This window comes from Balaenoptera borealis (assembly GCF_965194805.1).
Source record: "Balaenoptera borealis genome assembly, chromosome: 14".
NCBI lineage: Eukaryota > Metazoa > Chordata > Mammalia > Artiodactyla > Balaenopteridae > Balaenoptera > Balaenoptera borealis.
The window spans coordinates 23,473,081-23,494,015 of record NC_138875.1 but is presented as its reverse complement, the minus strand read 5'-3'; the positions used below and the strand labels follow the sequence as shown (position 1 = coordinate 23,494,015).

At 39.2% G+C, this 20,935-nt stretch overlaps 1 protein-coding gene across 3 annotated transcripts in view; it reads right to left on the bottom strand.

Moving 5' to 3' along the window:
- The window catches only part of CFAP53 (cilia and flagella associated protein 53), a 69,581-nt gene that overhangs the window by 4,715 nt on the left and 43,931 nt on the right, over positions 1-20,935 (bottom strand). Inside the window, exons 7-9 of one of the 3 annotated variants that reach the window (XR_014234411.1) lie at positions 19,379-19,481; positions 9,036-9,801; positions 6,002-7,898 (exon numbers count right to left, since the gene is read on the bottom strand). Coding sequence is in view for 2 of the 3 variants with exons in the window: in XM_082355429.1 (XP_082211555.1) it covers positions 9,573-9,801; positions 19,379-19,481 (332 nt within the window). In the remaining variant the exon portion in view is untranslated. Of the gene's footprint in view, positions 1-6,001; positions 9,802-19,378; positions 19,482-20,935 lie in introns of those variants that run through there. The other 2 variants (XM_082355429.1, XM_082355430.1) reach the window with 2 other exon arrangements.

Below are 20,935 nucleotides of genomic sequence, written 5' to 3'. Positions count from 1 at the left end.
CCAGCCAACAGCTTCACAGGAGACATGAACAGAATCACATCTTTTACTGTGACCTGTACTAGGTGTGATAAAATACCCTTTCCAGTTACCTTGGGGGCTTCTCTATATAGGAAACTATTCTTTTTATTAGATGCAACTCTCATCTATATTCTGAGAAGCTGTTTGCCCAGTTTATATAAGGTAATCAAAATATCAGAAGGATGGTTTATAGTAGGAAAAATATTCATGCCCTTGTGTAATTTATGGAATGTGTATGCATAAATGTACTTGATGGATTTGCACCAAAATGCTATGTTAGCAAATATAAAGTTTTGGATAGAGACCACAAAGTGATGGAAATGGAGTGAAAATAGTCTCATGCTATATATTGCCTGAACTGCAAGCCTGAAAAAAAGGGCATATTGGTGACTAAGGGTGCTTTGATAACAAACTGGAGTTTGGTAAGAAATTATGATGTTATATAATGGAAAAAGTGCTGAACCAAGAGATAGGAGATTTATTTGGACTTCTGGCTCTTCATTTGCAAAGTAAACTAATTAAAGTATTTGTGGTGGGTTTTTAAGCTTTAAAAGTCTGTAATTCATTGATTTTTGCCTGTTGTGGGGAGGCAGTAAAGCAGAGAGCCTGAAAGCCATGGGCTCTGCGATGAGACGGGCTTCCAATGCCAGCACCATCACTCACTGACTGGGGTTTTTCCAACACCAGCCACCAGTTCTGTGATTCTCCAGACACCAACATTCAACCATTCAATTCAGTTCTGACGCTAACGACCTGGAGTTACCACAGACCCCACAGATTAAAGGCTCTGTCCCACAAGACTGCTCCCCCAGTTCAGAGGCCAGCCACAAGTCTTGGGCCACCTGTACTTCTGACCAACTGGCTATAAAACAGGAGATCCTACGACCCCTTCCTCAGGTTCAGTAATTTGCTAGAACTGCTCACGGAACTCAGGAACACTCTTTACTTACATTTACTGGTTTATTAGAAAGGAAACAACTCAGGAACAGCCAAATAGAAGAGATACACAGGGCAAGGTACGGGGGAGGGGGAACTTCCACGCCCTCTCTGAGTGCGCCCCCCTCCCAGCTCCTCCATCTGTTCACCAGCCAGAGATCTCCGAACATCAAACACCTGTTCTGCAGCTCAGTCTCTAGCCTCCCCTTTCTCTGGAACCTCTCCCCTTTCTGAGTGGGGCTAAAAGTTCCAATTCTCTAATCACTTGGTTTTTCAGGTGACCAGCCATAACCTGAGGCTTCTAGGGGCCGCATCCTAAGTCACCTTATTAGCATAAACTCAGGTGTGATCAAAAGGGACTCTTTGTGGAGAACAAAAGGCATTCCTATCACTCAGGAAATCCCAAGGACTTTAGGGGCTCTGTGCCAGGAACTGGGAACAAAGACCAAATATTTATTCTAACCATGCAGCCTTGGCAAGTTTTCTTAACCTGCCATGTCTCAGTTTCCTCAGCTGTAAAATGGGCCTGAAAATAATAGTACTTCCCTCAAAAAGATGTCATGAGGATTAAATGAGTAAACACACGTAAAGAGCAGTAGGGTAGTAGCTGGTATTCGGTTAGCCCTATGTAAAGTTTAGTTGTCATTATTTAATCTTTTTAATTAGAACTGAAAGATAGAGGGGAAGGTCAACCTGAAAAAGGAAAAAGTCAGAATGACTCAGGAAATGAAGTGCTGTTTATAAATGTATAAAGTAATTCAAATTAACTGTTAACAAAGTGTTGCCAGATAGCAGCTTTGCCAGGTCTTCATTAAGAGCTAAGTTGAGTCACCAGTAGTTAGCACTCTGGTAACTTATATGCAAATAGAAGGTGATAAAGTTAGTGAAAATACTTTGTCCTCTGAAGTATTAAACATGGCTTCTCACTATCTTGTTTATAACAGGCAGGTAGGGCCTGCCAGGGACAAGACAATTACGCCTACATTTTTTCAATTGTGGTTAGAGGGTGGACATTCACCTGTGGGTTACATTAAATGAAGTATAATGCACAGATTGAAGGAAGTGATGGTCCCATTGTATTCTGCTCTGCAGACCTCTTCTGGACTGTTTTTATCTAATTCTGAGCATCTTGTTTCAATACAAACCTAGAAAAACGAGGTGAGACCACTAGAGGGCAAGCTGATGATGAAGGGTCTGGAGTAGATGGACAAATTAGAGGTGTTTACCTGTAGAATAAATGGTAAGGCACATGACAGTAGTCTCCAAACATTAGATTTAGTCTGGAAACCTCCAGAAACCAGCACAATGACCAATGGTAGCTATTTTGTGAAGGTTGTTTTTTTTTTTTTTTAACTCTTAATGAAAGTACAACACACATACAGAAAAGTACATAAATCTTAAATGTATAGCTTGAAGAATTTTCTCAAGATGAACACACTGAATAACCACCACACAAATCAAGAAACAGAACACTAATACCAAGTCCCCCTTCCACTTATCCTCTCCAAAAGGGTAATTACCTAATTTCTAACACCAAAAATTAGTTTTGCCTGCTTCTGAGCTTTTCATAAGTGGAACTACACAGCACATGTTACTCTACGTCTGACTTATTTCGCTCATCATTGTGGCTATGAGGCTCGTCCATACTGTTGCACGTAGCCAAGTTCGTTCATATACATCGGGTATAGTATTGATATTTTTCCATTATTCTCTGGATGGGCATTTGGACTAGTTCTAATTTAGGTCTTTTACAAATAGTGCCGCTGTGAACAATCTTATATATGTCATTTTCTGCATATATGTATGCATTTCTGTTGGGTAAATACCTAGGCGTGGAATTTCTGGATCACAGTGTATGTATATTTTCAGCTTTAGCAGCCCAAAGTGATTGCTTACATTTATATTCTTACCATCAGTGTATGAGAGTTCCAGTTGCTCCACATTCTCACTGATGCTTGCCTGTCTTTTTCATTTTACCCACTTTGGTGAGTGTGTAGAGTTATTGCATGTGTTAAGGCCCAAGGCAGGCCATCCCAACATATGACTTAATGGTATATTGATTGTTTTGAGTTACAGTTAGTTAAGAAATGGCTGATGCAAGAGGGACATTTTGACCTGAGGCAGGAGATAGCTGGACCCCAGGCTGAGCAGCTGGAACTTGTCTCCTGTTGACGCTTCAAGATGAAGACAACAGCAGGAGCAGAACTCTGACTGAGTAAAAGATAAGGAGACCACATTGTTCTTGGGTCAAGAAGACCTCCCAGACCACATATACGCAGAAAAGATCCTCAGGAGTCAGGGAAGGGAAGGGATGCCAGCCCATAATATGTCCTGCCAACCTCCTAGAAACCCTTGCACTGGAATCCATCTTGGCTAAAAGATATGCACGGACATTAGAGAGGGCCCTGAGTCAGACCAAATATGGGCATGGAGCAAGATGATTGGCCAGAGGGAACCCAGAAAACTGCCCCAACATAAGCAATTTAAGCCACCCCAAAAGCACATGACTCACTCCAAGCCCACCTGTGTGTTCTTCCACACGTACTTTGCTTCTAATAAACACTTAACCCACTTCACTGCCTCTGTCTCTTTACCAAATTCTTTCTTCAAAGAAGTCGAGGAGAGAGGTCCTGCTTCAAGCCTGCTGGCCCTCGTGGTCTAGTGGTTAGGATTCCACACTCTTATCACTGTGGCCTGGGTTCAATTCCCAGTCAGGTAACTAAGATTCTGCTTCAAGCCACTGCACCCCATGGCCCCGAAGATTGAACCCACATCTCTGTCCCCCTGAAAGTAGGAAATAAATCTCTCATGTGAAAGGTGTGTAAGTGAGCAGGACCCTATGGGGCTTTCCTGGGACAGACCCCTATCCCCATATCCTCTGCCTGCCTCTTCTTTGTAGAAAAGCTGTAGTCTCCCAGGCCTCCCCTGAGTCACAAAAGCCTGGCTCAAGAATTAATGATTGAAAGAATGTGAACACATAGTGACAAAAACAGCAGTTGGGCCAGGAGAACTGTCATTTTATAGATGCTAAAACCCCCACCAAATGGAAGAAGTTAACTACTTGATGACCATGAGCATGTTGTCCCCAGAGCTACTGGAGTCTGAGGATTGACAACGTTAACCCTTGTGACATGGCCCTGTTACCTCATCATCAGAGAACTGTGCGTGAGTATGTCACACACCCCGCAACTCCCTTCCCTCACCTTGCCTTTAAAAATGCTTCCCTGAAGCCTATCGGGGAGTGTGGGTCTTTTGAGCATGAGCCACCCCATTCTCCTTGCATGGCCCGGCGATAAACCTTTCTCTGCTCCAAACTCCAACATTCCGGTTTGTTTGGCCTCACTGTGCATCAGGCACATGAACTTGGGTTCGACAACAGGTGTACTCCTGGCATCTGGAGGTAAAAGGACACCCTATCACCAGAGATAGAGCATTCAGGCCAAGAAGCCTGTACAAACAAAACTTGTTACTTCTTGAATTTACTACCCCAATCCCAAACTCTGTTTAGTTAGATTCTTCACAAATTAAGCACCCAAAGCCTAACTTTCCTTGTCCTGTCAATTTCTCACAAATTTATTGTTTTTATCTAAAAGATATGAAAGCTGCCTGCTTTGGCCACTTCTTAGGTTCCATTTCTATGAGACTTCTGTGTGCACGAATTAAAATTGGTTTGTTTTTCTTCTGTTAATCTGTCTTGTGTCAATTTTATTATTAGTCCAGCCACAAGAACTCAAGATGGATAAAGGGGGAAATATCCCCCTTCCTGACACACAGTAGTTTTAATTTCATTTCCATGATGAGTAATAATTTTGAGCATCTCTTCCTCTGTTCATTGGCCATCTTCCTATCCTCCTTTGCAAAGTGTCTGCACAAGTCTTTCGTACATTTTTCTACTGGGTTATCTTTTTCTTATCGATTTCCCTGCACTAGGTGAATGGACTCGATAATAATGCCCATGTATGTATAACATTTTATAGTAAATCAAGTCATTTACACATACTTGACTTCATTTGACCCTTTATACCACCTGGAAAAATAACACTGATGTCTCTGCTCATATTCTTAAATTCCTCTTTTTAGTTTTAAGCATGGCTTCCCAGGGGTTGCCCTGGGTCACCGCAGTGGTCAGTGAGTGATCGAGCTAGTAAGGCTTCCACCTTCTGCTGATGGATCTGTGTGAGGGGTGGGGAACACATTCAAAGTTTAGGCCATTAGCAAATCCGCCCCAGCTTTTACTTTTCGTACGTGCAAGGCCTCACGTGTGGCCAAGGATCAGTTGACTATGAGGGCCTGCTAGGTTTCTCATAAGCATGCATGTAGTTTTTTGTCTAAGCAGCTTCCATATCACCAAGAATATGTGGGAGCTTATCAAAGCCCATAATAGCTGTCATGTTCCCCAAATCTTCCTGTGAAATTTCTGGCTGGTCTGTCTGTTGCTTGTTCCAACCAGTATCACAGTCTCAGGCTAGCTGTGATGTTGGCATTCCCTGATTTATTGCCACCAAGATTGGTCTTGTTTTGACAATGTCCCAAGCATGGATTTTTCCAAATTTGCTGTCAATCAAGTCAACCCCCTCTGGCAGTGAGGCTGCAGGTAGGTCCTTACAACCTACTCTGCCCTGATAGAACCACTGCTCCATGCAGCTGAGGGGGATCTGGAAGCAGCTCCAGGCCAAAATGCCATAGACTCCCACCATTCTCACCAAGGTTTAGTGGATTTTCTTGAATAAAGGCAACACTGTAAAGTTGACAGCATCCCTGACCTAATTTATAAACCCAATGCAATCTGAATGAAAATATTACTGGGATAATCAAATGATACTAGTATTGATCTGGGGAAAAAAAAAAACCAATATGATAGCTCTGAAAAAAAAACTGTAAAAGGAGACCAAAATGGTGAAATCAGCCCTACCAGACAACAAAACGTCAGGAATCCAGACCATTGCTCTGCCATCAGAAGGGCAGAAAAACTAGAAAAAAAATGTTTGCATCCATATGATGAAAGGCTAGTTTCCTTTACATAAAAATAAGAAAAAGGTAAACAGCATAATTTAACAATAAGTGATTTTTACTTTTGTTTTTAAACATTGCTTCAATCATCAAAGTACAATGCTCTCTGGTAGAGAGTTATTCTGAGTTGGGGGCAGGGAAAGACACTGGATGGAGAGGCCATACTTTCCAGTTATTTTCTGGTCACAGAGTAGCAAAATAACCCCAAATTCCAAGTAGAATGAAAGGGGCACATTACTACAGACCCTTTAGAAGTTAAAATAATTATAAGGAAATTTTATGAACTACTTTATGTGTTTAAATTAGACAACTTAGATGAAGTGGACAAATTTGTAGAAAAATACAAATTACCAAAACTGCCTCAAGAAGAAACAGAACATCTGATTAGACCTAAGTCACTAAAAATATTAAATTAGCAATACAAAATAATCTTTCCACAGAGAAAGCCCAGGTGGCATCCCTGGTGAATTCTATCAAACATTTGAGGAAGAAATAATAGCACTCCTTCGCAAATCTTTCAGAAAATAAAGGAAGAGGGAATACTCTCCAACTCATTTTATATGGCCGATAATATCTTGATACCAGACCCAGACAACATCACAAGAGACCTAGATGGAAGATACACAACAGACCAAGATCAACACAGTGACAAAAAAAAAAAAAAAAAAAAAAATTAACAAATGAAATGCAGCAACTTAATAAAAAAAAACAAACAAACCATAAACCATGACCAAGTGGCATTTATCCCAGATATGCAAGGTTAGTTAATATCTGAAAATAAATTAATGTAATACACCATATTAATAGAACAAAAGAACAAAAATCACATGTTCAACTCAACAGGCACAGAAAAAGCATTTGATAAGCTCCAACACCTCTTTATATACAGACTCTCAATAAAACAGGAAGAAAAGGGAACATCCTCACCGTGGTAAAGGGCATCTATGAAAAACCTACAGATAACATCATACTTAATGGTTAAAGAATGAGCGTTTTCCCTTAAAACTGGGAACAAGTCAAGAATGTCTATGCTTTCTACTTCTATTCAATATCATACTTGATATTGCACTAACCAGTGCAGTTAAGGCAAGAAAAAGAAACAACAGGCATCCAAATTGGAAAGAAATAAACTGTCTTTATTTGCAAATGACATGATCCTGAATGTAGGAAATCCTACACAATCTCAAAAAAAAAAAACAACCCTACAAGAACTAATAAATGAGTTTAGCAAGGTCATAGGATACGAGTTCAATATACAAAAATCAGTCACATTGCTATACATTAACAATGAAAAATCCAAAAATGAATTTGAGAAAACAATTCTGTTCGTAATAGCATTGAAAAGAAATACTTAGGAATAAGTTGAACAAAAGAAGCACAAGTCCTGCACACTGAAAACCATAAAACATTGCTTAAAAATTTAAACATGACCTCAGTGGATGGGGAGATAGATCTTCTTCATGGGTTAGAAAACTCATTATTGTTAAGATGGCAGTTCTCCCCAAATTGATCTATAGATTCAATGCAATCTCTATCAAAATCTCAGTAGGCATCTTTGTAGAAACTGACAAGACGATCCTAACAATTATATGGAAATTTAAAGAAACTAGAATAGACAAAACAATTTTGGGCGGAAAAAAAGAGAACAACATTGGATGCCTTACACTACCAATTTCAAGTCTTATTAAAGGCTACAGTGATCATCACTACAGTTTTGTGTTGGTGTAAGGACAGACAAATTAATGGAACAGAGTAGCATGTCTGGAAATGAACCCTTATATTAACGGTCAGTTGATTTTCAACAAAACTTCAACGATAGTCTTCTTTTTTCTTTTTTTTGTGGCCAAGACTCCCACTCCCACTTTTGGATTAGAAATTAATGTTGGCCACAAGGAGGCTCGAAAGGATCCAAAGGAGGAGCTAGATTCCCAGAGCTGAGGTTAAGAGTGGATGAATGAGTAGAAAGGTTAAAGAAAAAACCTCTCAGAGATTCTAGCAAACAATTTGCTTAAATACATTTTAAACCTTCAGGGAGAATACCAACTGGCCCTGAAAACATTTCCCTAAAGAGCCTGCAACTCTAAAAACTTATTTTGCAAATGTGGTGCTTGAAAGCAAAAGTATATAAATGTTTATCCCCTTTGACCCAAAAATCCCACTCCAGGGAACTGCATGACTCTAAGGAAATAATTCAAATGAATGTTGTATAGAAAAATTTGTAACAGTGACAAATTTGAAATAAACTCAAAGTCCAATGTTTAATAAATTATAGGACAAACAGTAGACTATTATGTAGCCATTTGTAAATGTGATAGGTGAAGAAACATGGCAGTGTATTTACAATGTAAAAATGAGTATCCATATAGAAAAAGCCTTGGAGGGAACTTTTCAAAGAAGTGAAAATAATTATAATGCTGAACTTTAGGAATATGAACATGTCGATTCCTTTCTACCTTTTTTTTTAACCAGTAAATGCACACATTTTACATAGTGCCCAAGATTCAGGGTGGAAGGGGGCTATACAAGGGCATAAACACATACTTCTGTGTGTACATTCCCTACATCGAGAATTATTAGGGGTCATCTTGGCGGCTGGCTACCACACTACCATCACCCCTAACCTGGGGTATTGTGATCACTTCTTAACTGAATCCTTGTTTCTTGTCTCCTTGAAGTCTATTCTCTACATGGTAGCCAACAACCCTGTTACATCGTATCATGTTGCTCCTCTGATCAAAACCCTATAACAGCTTCCTACAGAAGTAAAAGCCAGTCTTTACCCTGGTTCCAAGGCCTTACATCATCTGGCCCCCACTACCTTTCCAATTAGTCTTCTACCACTCTCTCCTCACTCTACTCCAGCACAAATGCAATGCCTCATATGCACTAAGCAGACTTCTGCCCCAAGGCCCTTGCACTGGCTCTTTCTTCTGCCTGGGATGTTTTCCCCCCAGATAGCCACATGGCTGGTTCATTCAAATATCAGCTGCTCAAAGAGATCTATTCTGACTATCACATATAAAATAAAATAGCACTCCTGCCACTTCTTGCCTATAGCACTTAACACTTACCTGGTTTCCTCCACTAGGATGTAATCTCCATGAGAGCAAGGGGTTTGCTTTGTTCTTGCTGAAGTCTCAGGATCCAGACTGGTGCTGGCACATGAAAGGTACTCAGTAAACATTTGTTTAATGACTGAATAAACGGGTTAATGAAAGTGGCTGATAGTCCCAGCTCTGCCTGCAAAAATGCCCTGCTAATGTTGTGAATTATGTCTGTGAGAGAGAAGAGAAAGGAGGCAAGAGGAAATGGGCATATTGGCAGATGGATGGAAGAAAGTGAAGCTATTAATAAATGAACAAGAAAGGGAGGCATGGAGATAAATAAGGAAAATAACTATGTGATAGGAAGTAGATCATTCAGATTTGTCAGTCTATGAAATCTCAGAAAGGAACAGTTTAATTTGTAAGCAGAAAATTTCGTGGCATATAATTATGCAAACTCAGAGTATAAAAGAACAGTTTATCCATGAGTTAAAAGGGATATACAAGCATGCTATAGTTTAAAATAGTAAAAGACTGGGAAAAACTAGGTTGATGTTTACAAAACTATGGTGGAAGCTTATTAGGGCATGCTCTCCGCATGGGATGAATATTTTGGGGCAGCACTTGATGGGTGGACAGGATCTCCTGGATCTTGTCCTGGAAATTCTTCTCTGCTGTCATCCCTGCTTCAAACTCTCGGTGTTCCTCCTCCTTCTCTGCTTCACGGGCTTGCTGTTGGGAGCATATTTGCATCTGAAGTTGCTTCCTGTACTCCTGGGCTAAACTGGAGCGTCTAAAGTATTAGAAATGTCAAAGTATAAAACTGTCAAAGTAAGTATTTGGATTTATGTAGGCCATTACACTTAAAATGTAATTTTCAAAGTCAAATTAAAATTCCCATTAAAATCAGGGTAAGTGGGGAAGAAATAGATGAAAAATTCAGTAATGTGTTTATTACCCAATAGTAATTAAGACAACCTTAGAACAAAAATTGATTTTAGGGAGGGAATGTCTCTTCTTCATTCAAAATATTGACTGCTATGTGGAGAGAGCCCTTGGCTTCTCTCCATCCCCTCTCACACTCCCAAGGAAGAAGGTAAAACGGAACAAGTTGTTCTGCCTATTTCTTGTCTGCTTTCTATATCAAAGGGGGCATATTCTCCCTGCAGGGGAGGCCTGCAGTGGTTTGGCACTGCTGGTGACTGGGTGGGTTGCTGGTGACCGGGTGGGTAAGTTTGACTCATTCTGTTCAGTATTAACTAGATGATTTCCTCCATATATAAGCCACAGTTAAAATACATAAGCCACATTTAAAAATTTATAGTGATTTTTTTTACTGTGGTAAAAAACACATAATGTAAAATTTACCATCTTAACCATTTTTAAGTGTACAGTTCAGTAGTATTAAGTATATTCACATTGTTGTGAAGCAGATCTCCAGAACCTTTTTGTCTTGCAAATCTGAAACTCTATACCCATTAAACAACAACTCTTTTTTGTCCCCTCCCACCAGCCCTTGGTAACCACCATTCTACTTGCTGTCTTTATGAATTTGACTATTCTAGGTACCTCAAGTAAGTGAAATCATACAGCATCTGTCTTTTTGTGACTGGTTTATTTTACTTAGCATGTCCTCAAGGTTCATCCATGCTGTAGTATCTGACAGGCTTTCCTTCCTTTTTAAGGCTGAATAATATTCCACTGTATGTACATACCCCACTTTGTTTATCCATTCATCTGTTAATGGACATTTGGGTTATTTCCACTTTGGCTATTGTGAATAGTGGTGCTATGAACATAAGTATACAAACATCTCTTTAAGGTCCTGCTTTCATTTATTTTGGATTTATACCCAGAAGTGGGATTACTGGATCATATGGTATTTCTATTTTTAATTTTTTGAGGAAACTTCATATTATTTTCCATAGCAGTTTTACCATTTTACAATCTATAAGCCACATTAATATAAGACTTTATCAGAAATAGAGATTACAGCATGCATATGCCTCTGTGTGGCAGATTCCATTTTCCAAAGACTGCCACAGTGATATCGCCCCCTCCCATATGCTCTTCTGCAATGTGAACCTCTACTCCCCTATCAAGAGGTGGAGCTTATTTCTCCATCCCACTGAATCTAGATGGGCCCTGTGGCTGCTTTTTATGACCAATAGAATATGACAGAAGTGATGCTATAGCAGTCCTAGATGTAGTCCTTAACTGGCCTGGCAGCTTCCTCTTCCTGTCTCTTGGAATGCTTGCTGTTGGAACTATCCCTCTCAAACCCAGCCACCACACTGTAAGAACCCCAAGCCACATGGAGAGGCCATGTGTAGGTGTTCTGGCTGATAATACCAGATGAGATCCCCAGGCACAGTCAGCACACACTACAAGCTATATGAATAGGTATCTTAGGTGTGCATTCCAGCTGAGCCTTCACATGAATGTAGCCCCAGCCAGCATCTGACTTGAACCACATGAGAGACCCCAAGTAAGAACCACCCAGCTGAGCCTTGTCAACCACAGAATCATGAGACATAATCATAACTCACTTTATTATTTTACTTATTGTTTTTAAAAATTTATTTATTTATTTATTTATTTTTGGCTGTGTTGGGTCTTCGTTTCTGTGTGAGGGCTTTCTCTAGTTGCGGCAAGCGGGGGCCACTCTTCATCGCGGTGCGCAGGCCTCTCACTATCGCGGCCTCTCTTGTTGCGGAGCACAGGCTCCAGATGCGCAGGCTCAGTAGCTGTGGCTCACGGGCCTAGTTGCTCCGCGGCATGTGGGATCTTCCCAGACCAGGGCTCGAACCCGTGTCCCCTGCATTAGCAGGCAGATTCTCAACCACTGCGCCACCAGGGAAGCCCCATAACTCACTTTAAACCACAAATTTGGGGGTGTGTTGTTATACACCAATAGGTAACTGTAATACCTTCTGCTCACACTATTTTTCTTATTTCTCACTTGATTCAAAAGTTGGGCAGGGGCTTAGGACATGCACGGAAGGGGAGAGGCAGCACGTTGAAAGGAGGGCCTCTGGAGTGTGGAGTTCTGGAGTTTGGAGATGGAGAAACTGAGGCCTGGAGAATAAAACAGGCTGCCCAAGGTTGCACAGCTGCTGTGTGGCTAACAGGGTCTTGGTGCTCCTGCCGGGTGTCAGGCCTGAACCTCTGAGGTGGGAGAGCCAAGTTCAGGACATTGGTCCAACAGAGACCTCCCGGCCCCACGTAATATCAATTGGCAAGAGCTCTCCCACAGATCTCTGTCTCAACGTTAAGACCCAGCTCCACTCGATGACCAGCAACCTCAAGTGCTGGACACCCTATGCCAAACAACTAGCAAGACAGGAACACAAATCCCACCCATTAGTAGAGAGGCTGCCTTAAAATCATAATAAGGTCACCAACACCCCAAAACACACCACCAGACGCAGTCCTGCCCACCAGAAAGACAAGATCCAGGCTCATCCACCAGAACACAGGTGCCAGTCCCCTCCACCAGGAAGCCTACACAATCCACTGAAGCAAACTTAGCCACTGGGGACAGACACCAAAAACAATGGGAACTACGAACCTGCAGCCTGTGAAAAGGAAACCACAAACACAGTAAGTTAAGCAAAATGAGAAGACAGAGAAATACACAGCAGATGAAGGAGCAAGAAAAAAACCCACCTGACCAAAAAAATGAAGAGGAAATAGGCAGTCTACCTGAAAAAGAATTCAGAGTAATAATAGTAAAGATGATCCAAACTCTTGCAAATAGAATGGAGAAAATACAAGAAACGTTTAACAAGGACCTAGAAGAACTAAAGAGCAAACAAACAGTGATTAACAACACAATAAATGAAATTAAAAATTCTCTAGAAGGAATCAATAGCAGAATAACTGATGCAGAAGAACGGATAAGTGACCTGGAAGATAAAATAGTAGAAATAACTACCGCAGAGCAGAATAAAGAAAAAAAAATGAAAAGAATTGAGGACAGTCTCAGAGACCTCTGGGACAACATTAAATGCACCAACATTCAAATTATAGGGGTCCCAGAAGAAGAAGAGAAATAGAAAGGGACTGAGAAAATATTTGAAGAGATTATAGTTGAAAAATTCCCTAACATGGGAAAGGAAAGAGCCAATCAAGTCCAGGAGGCACAAAGAGTCCTACAGAGAATAATTCCAAGGAGAAACATGCCAAGACACATATTAATCAAACTATCAAAAAATAAATACAAAGAAAAAATATTAAAAGCAGCAAGGGAAAAGCAACGAACAACATACAAGGGAATCCCCATAAAGTTAACACCTGATCTTTCAGCAGACACTCAGAAAGCAGAAGGGAGTGGCAGGACATATTTAAAGTGATGAAAGGGAAAACCCTACAACCAAGATTACTCTATCCAGCCAGGATCTCATTCAGATTTGACGGAGAAATTAAAACCTTTACAGAGAAGCAAAAGCTAAGAGAATTCAGCACCACCAAACCAGCTTTACAACAAATGCTAAAGGAACTTCTCTAGGCAGGAAACACAAGAGAAGGAAAAGACCTACAATAACAAACCCAAAACAATTAAGAAAATGATAATAATATGAGCATACATATAGATAACTACCTAAAATGTAAATGGATTAAATGCTCCAACCAAAAGACATAGACTGGCTGAATGGATATAAAAACAAGACCCATATATACGCTGTCTACAAGAGACCCACTTCAGACCTAGGGAAACATACAGACTGAAAGTGAGGGGATGGAAAAAGATATTCCATGAAAATGGAAATCAAAAGAAACCTGGAGTAGCAATTCTCATTATCAGAAAAAATCGACTTTAAAATAAAGACTATTACAAGAGACAAAGAAGGACACTACATAATGATCAAGGTATCAATCCAAGAAGAAGATATAACAGTTGTAAATATTTATGTACCCAACATAGAAGCACCTCAATACATAAGGCAAATACTAACAGTCATAAAAGGGGAAATCAACAGTAACAAAATCAAAGTAGGTGACTTTAACACCCTACTTTCACTAATGGACAGATCATCCAAAATGAAAATAAATAAGGAAACACAAGCGTTAAATGATACATTAAACAAGATGGACTTAATTGATATTTATATGACATTCCAGCCAAAAACAACAGAATACACTTTCTTCTCAAGTGCTCATGGAACATTCTCCAGGATAGATCATATCTTGGGACAAAAATCAAGCTTTGGTAAATTTTTAAAAATTGAAATCTTACCAAGTATCTTTTCCGACCACAATGCTATGAGACTAGATATCAACTACAGGAAAAAAACCTGTAAAAAATACAAACACATGGAGGCTAAACAATACACTACTTAATAACCTAGAGGTCACTGAAGAAATCAAAGAGGTAATCAAAAAATACCTAGAGACAAATGACAATGAAAACACGACGACCCAAAACCTATGGGATGCAGCAAAAGCACTTCTAAGAGGGAAGTTTAGAGCAATACAATCCTACCTCAAGAAACAAGAAACATCTCAAATAAACAACCTAAACTTACACCTAAAACAATCAGAGAAAGAAGAACAAAAAAACCCAAAGTTAGCAGAAGGAAAGAAATCATAAAGGTCAGATCAGAAATAAATGAAAAAGAAATGAAGCAAACGATAGCAAAGATCAGTAAAACTAAAAGCTGGTTCTATAAAAAGATAAACAAAATTGATAAACCATTATCCAGACTCATCAAGATAAACAGGGAGAAGACTCAAATCAATAGAATTAGAAAGGAAAAAGGAGAAGTAACAACTGACACTGCAGAAATACAAAGGATCGTGAGAGATTACTACAAGCAACTCTATGCCAATAAAATGGACAACCTGGAAGAAATACACACATTCTTAGAAAAGCACAACCTTCTGAGACTGAACCAGGAAGAAATAGAAAATATAAACAGACCAATCACAAGCACTGAAATTGAAACTGTGATTAAAAATCTTCCAACAAACAAAAGCCCAGGACCAGATGGCTTCACAGGTGAATTCTATCAAACATTTAGAGAAGAGCTAACACCTAACCTTCTCAAACTCTTCCAAAATATAGCAGAGGGAGGAACACTCCCAAACTCATTCTACGAGGTCACCATCACCCTGATACCAAAACCAGACAAAGATGTCACAAAGAAAGAAAACTACAGGCCAATATCACTGATGAACATAGATGCAAAAATCCTCAACAAAATACTAGCAAACAGAATCCAACAGCACATTAAAAGGATCATACACCATGATCAAGTGGGGTTTATCCCAGGAATGCAAGGATTCTTCAATATACGCAAATCAATCAATGTGATACACCATATTAACAAATTGAAGGAGAAAAACCATATGATCCTCTCAATAGATGCAGAATAAGCTTTTGACAAAATCCAACATCCATTTATGATAAAAACCCTCCAGAAAGTAGGCATAGAGGGAACTTGCCTCAACATAATAAAGGTCACATATGACAAACCCACAGCCAACACTGTCCTCAATGGTGAAAAACTGAAAGCATTTCCTCCAAGATCAGGAACAAGACAAGTTTGTCAACTCTCACCACTATTATTCAACATTGTTTTGGAAGTTTTAGCCACAGCAATCAGAGAAGAAAAAGAAATAAAAGGAATCCAAATCAGAAAAGAAGAAGTAAAGCTGTCACTGTTTGCAGATGACATGATACTATACATAGAGAATCCTAAAGATGCTACCAGAAAAAATTACTAGAGCTAATCAATGAATTTGGTAAAGTAGCAGGATACAAAATTAATGCACAGAAATCTCTTGCATTCCTATACACTAATGATGAAAAATCTGAAAGAGAAATTAAGGAAACACTCCCATTTACCACTGCAACAAAAAGAATAAAATACCTAGGAATAAACTTACCTAAGGAGACAAAAGACCTGTATACAGAAAACTATAAGACACTGATGAAAGAAATTCAAGATGATACAAACAGGTGGAGAGATATACCATGTTCTTGGATTGGAAGAATCAACATTGAAAATGACTATACTACCCAAAGCAATCTACAGATTCAACACAATCGCTATCAAAGTACCACTGGCATTTTTCACAGAACTAGAACAAAAAATTTTACAATTTGTATGGAAAACAAAAGACCCCGAATAGCCAAAGCAATCTTATAAAGAAAAATGGAGCTGTAGGAATCAGGCTCCCTGACTTCAGGCTATACTACAAAGCTACAGTAATCAAGACAGTATGGTACTGGCACAAAAACAGAAATATAGATCAATGGAACAGGATGGAAAGCCCAGAGATAAACACATGCACATATGGTCACCTTATTTTTGATAAAGGAGGCAAGAATATACAATGGAGAAAAGACAGCCTCTTCAATAAGTGGTGCTGCGAAAACTAGACAGCTACATGTAAAAGAATGAAATTAGAACACTCCCTAACACTATACACAAAAATAAACTCAAAATGGATCAAAGACCTAAATGTAAGGCCAGACACTGTAAAACTCTTAGAGGAAAACATAGGCAAAACACTATGACATAAATCACAGCAAGATCTTTTTTGACCCACCTCCTAGAGAAATGGAAATAAAAACAAAAATAAACAAATGGGACCTAATGAAACTTAAAAGCTTTTGCACAGCAAAGGAAAACATAAACAAGATGAAAGGACAGCCCTCACAATGGGAGAAAATATTTGCAAATGAAGCAACTGACAAAAGATTAGCCTCTAAAATTTACAAGCAGCTGATGCAGCTCAATATCAAAGAAACAAACAACCCAATCCAAAAATGGGCAGAAGATCTAAATAGACATTTCTCCAAAGAAGATATACAGATTGCCAACAAACACATGAAGGGATGCTCAACATCACTAATCATTAGCAACATGCAAATCAAAACTACAATGAGGTATCACCTCACACCGGTCAGAATGGCCATCATCAAAATATCTACAAACAATAAATGCTGGAGAAGGTGTGGAGAAAAGGGAACCCTCTTGCACTGTTGGTGGGAATGTAAATTGATACAGCCACTATGGAGAACAGTATGGAGGTTCCTTAAAAAACTAAAAATAGTACTACCATACGGCCCAGCAATCCCACTACTGGGCATATACCCTGAGAAAACCATAATTCAAAAAGAGTCATGTACCACAATGTTCACTGCAGCTCTATTTACAATAGCCAGGACATGGAAGCAACCTCAGTATCCATCGACAGATGAATGGATAAAGAAGAGGTGGCACATATATACAATGGAATATTACTCAGCCATAAAAAGAAACGAGACTGAGTTATTTGTAGTGAGGTGGATGGACCTAGAGTCTGTCATACAGAATGAAGTAAGTCAGAAAGAGAAAAACAAATACCATATGCTAACACAATATATGGAATATGAAAAAAAAGGGGGGTGGTTCTGAAGAACCTAGGGGCAGGACAGGAATAAAGACGCAGACGTAGAGAATGGACTTGAGGACACGGGGACGGGGAAGGGTAAGATGGGATGAAGTGAGAGAGTGGACTGGACATATATACACTACCAAATGTAAAATGGATAGCTAGTGGGAAGCAGCTGCATAGCACAGGGAGATCAGCTCTGTGCTTTGTGACCACCTAGAGGGGTGGGATAGGGAGGGTGGGAGGGAGACGCAAGAGGGAGGAGATATGGGGATGTGTGTTTATGTATAGCTGGTTCACTTTGTTATACAGCAGAAATGAACACACCATTGTAAAGCGATTATACTCCAATAAAGGTGTCAAAAAAAAAAAACAGGACACTGGGTTAAATTTGAATTTCAGATTAAAAATATATATATATTTACATATATTATAAATATATTTAATATTTTATAAACCTAAATAAATACATTCTGAAGCAAAACTGAAAAAAGAGAAAATAGAGTCATGTACCACAATGTTCACTGCAGCACTATTTACAATAGCCAGGACATGGAAGCAACCTAAGTGTCCATCAACAGATGAATGGATAAAGAAGTTGTGGCACATATATACAATGGAATATTACTCAGCCATAAAAAGAAACGAAATTGAGTTATTTGTAGTGAGGTGGATGGACCTAGAGTCTGTCATACAGAGTGAAGTAGAACCTAGGGGCAGGACAGGAATAAAGATGCAGAAGTAGAGAATGGACTTGAGGACACAGGGAGGGGGAAGGGTAAGCTGGGATGAAGTGAGAGAGTGGCATGGACATATATACACTACGAAATGTAAAATAGGTAGTGGGAAGCAGCCGCACAGCACAGGGAGATCAGCTAGGTGCTCTGTGACCACCTAGAGGGGTGGGATAGGGAGGGTCGGGGGGAGATGCAAGAGGAAGGGGATGTGGGGATACATGTATACGTAGAGCTGATTCACTTTATGATATAGCAGAAACTAACACACCATTGGAAAGCAATTATACTCCAATAAAGATGTTAATATAAGAAAAAAATAAAAGTTGGGCAGGGAAGAGAGTTGTTATTCATTAAATTCCCCTCACATCTCCAACAAAAGACTTTTCAAAAGTGAGAAGGAAGGAACTCCAGAGCAGAACAAGTAGCAGGAAGTCAGTAGGGTAGGCCAGATGTTGTTGGTAGTGCCCCCAAAGTAACAATAGGCTCAGGTATATAAACCATACTCTTCCTATAAAGAAGAGAACTTATTTCTATGTACCAAATGTGGGTGAGCCGGGGAACAGGTCCTAGGGACAGGGAGGGTGACCAGCAATTAGAGGAGCCAGGTCCTCTTTCTCCACCACACTGGTCACCTGAACTGGGTGTCATAGTCATCGGTGGGAAGGGACTGCTATGATCTGAGAAAGGCTGCAAGGAGGCATCAGCCAATTTTCTCTACCTGAGCCTGATTATGGTGATCAGAGGGACACTTGCCCGAGGAGGGAAGTGGTACATCTCAAAGCACCCAGAGCACTTCAGTTTTCCAGCTCAGCCAGGCTACAAAAAATCTTCCTGGGACATTTGCATGGAATCATAACCCCATAAGCCATTTCTGTTAATCTAACTAATTAGGTCATGCTGTATTTCTGGGTTTATTTCATGGGGGAAAAAACTTATTTCATTACAATTTAGGGTTGGTGCCTACTTTATAAAAATTGTTTCTAATTTGTTTTATTTTTTAAGATGTTTATCCAGTTTAATACCTAATGTGTATAATCAGAATGTATACAATGTACAGAATTTAATTTTACCAAAATGGTTGTTGCTTATTTTTATATGAAATTTTATAAACTGAATTGAACTTTTAGGACAAATGTAATACTGACATAAAATAACATCAATAATACATGAATTATGGCACATTGTCCTCTATGCTAAAAATCTCCTATTTTTGGTTAGTTAGCAATAATAAAGAAAACAAAATCATACCTTGTAAAATCCTCCCTCTCTTCACGGTTAAGCTCTTTAAGACCTTCATTTATGCGTTCCTGTTCCATAGCACGTTCTTCCTGTTCTTTTGCTTTTCGTTGCACTAAGAAAGACAAAAGTAATTTTTGCTGAATGACTTTTTCAGAAAAGACTTGCTGACATCTTTCGGGGCATCGATGCCATATTGTCTTTAGAAAGGCAGAGCTTAGAATCACTGGGCTGGATCTTAGCTTAATAAGGTAGACATAGTCACCTCCATTAAGGAAAGAATAGGGTTTAGATTCATATGTGCTGCAATCTACAGAGATTTTCTCTTAATCATTTGTCACTGAAATCTATGATCAGCCTTTTTCATACCAGATTACCACTGTTTGAACACTTCTCATCTTTCTCTTCTTGAGGACAAACAGTTCTATTGCCATTTATATTAATAGGGGATCTTATTTATTACAAAATAAGTACTGGAAAAACAGTATGTAAGTCTCTTATAAATTAAATAAGGAAAACTTAAACAACCCAGTAGGTAAAAAATGACAAAGAGAACAGAGTTCACAAAAGAATAAATAAAACCAGGCAATATACATCTAAAATGTACATATCTTTGGTCCCAAATCCATTTACAGGAATTTATCTTAATCATATATGAGCCAAAAAACCTATGTACAGAGATAGTAACCTGCAATGCTAACACAGCAGGAAAAAGATTCAAAACAGGCTGAAGGTCCATTAGCTGTGTTTAGGTAAAATAAATTATGGTCCATTTTTATAATGGATTTCTAGGAAGCATTACAAATATTACAATTGAAGGAAATTAACCTGGAAAAATGTTTCTGATACGTGGGAAATGCAGGCTGTAAAAAAATATATACAACAAGATCCTAATTTGTGAGGGGAAATGACATACATAATAAAAATACTGGAAGGAAATACAGGAAGTTGTGAACAGTAGCTATTCCTGGGTGGTGCATTATGGTTGATTTTATTTCCTTGTTTATAAATGGTTCCAAATACTTAAATTTTCCATGTTTTCTCAACATATTCTAAAACATTTATCATGGGAGAATACAGAAATCATTTTATCATAGAAGCTTTCTTCTCATTTCTTAAAACTCCATCTAATACTGGCTTAACAATTTTCAACTGCCATTATAATTCCTGGAGTGGAGAATTAATCAGTGGAACCAAGATGAGCTTTCTCTTGCAAAGACAGCTAGTGTGAAGTCCATAGTACCCTAACAGTAAATGTTTACATCTGGGTATAGAAATCCTCTCAACAAATATTTCCTTCTGTGACCAAGCACTGAAGCTGAGGGAATTCAGTGGTATGCTAAGAGATGTGAACAAGCAATGGTGAGAACCCCAGAAAGAAGATTTATTATGAATACAGGAACACAGAGGGCCTCTCAAGGAATGAGATATTTGAGTTGGCCTTGAAGGATGTCCAGGATTTCTCAAGATAAAAAGCATCATAGGGAGAGAAAACTACCCAAGCAAAGGCATGCAGGTATGGACGTATGGAGACACCTGCAGAAAGATATTCAAGTATTCAATTAGGTA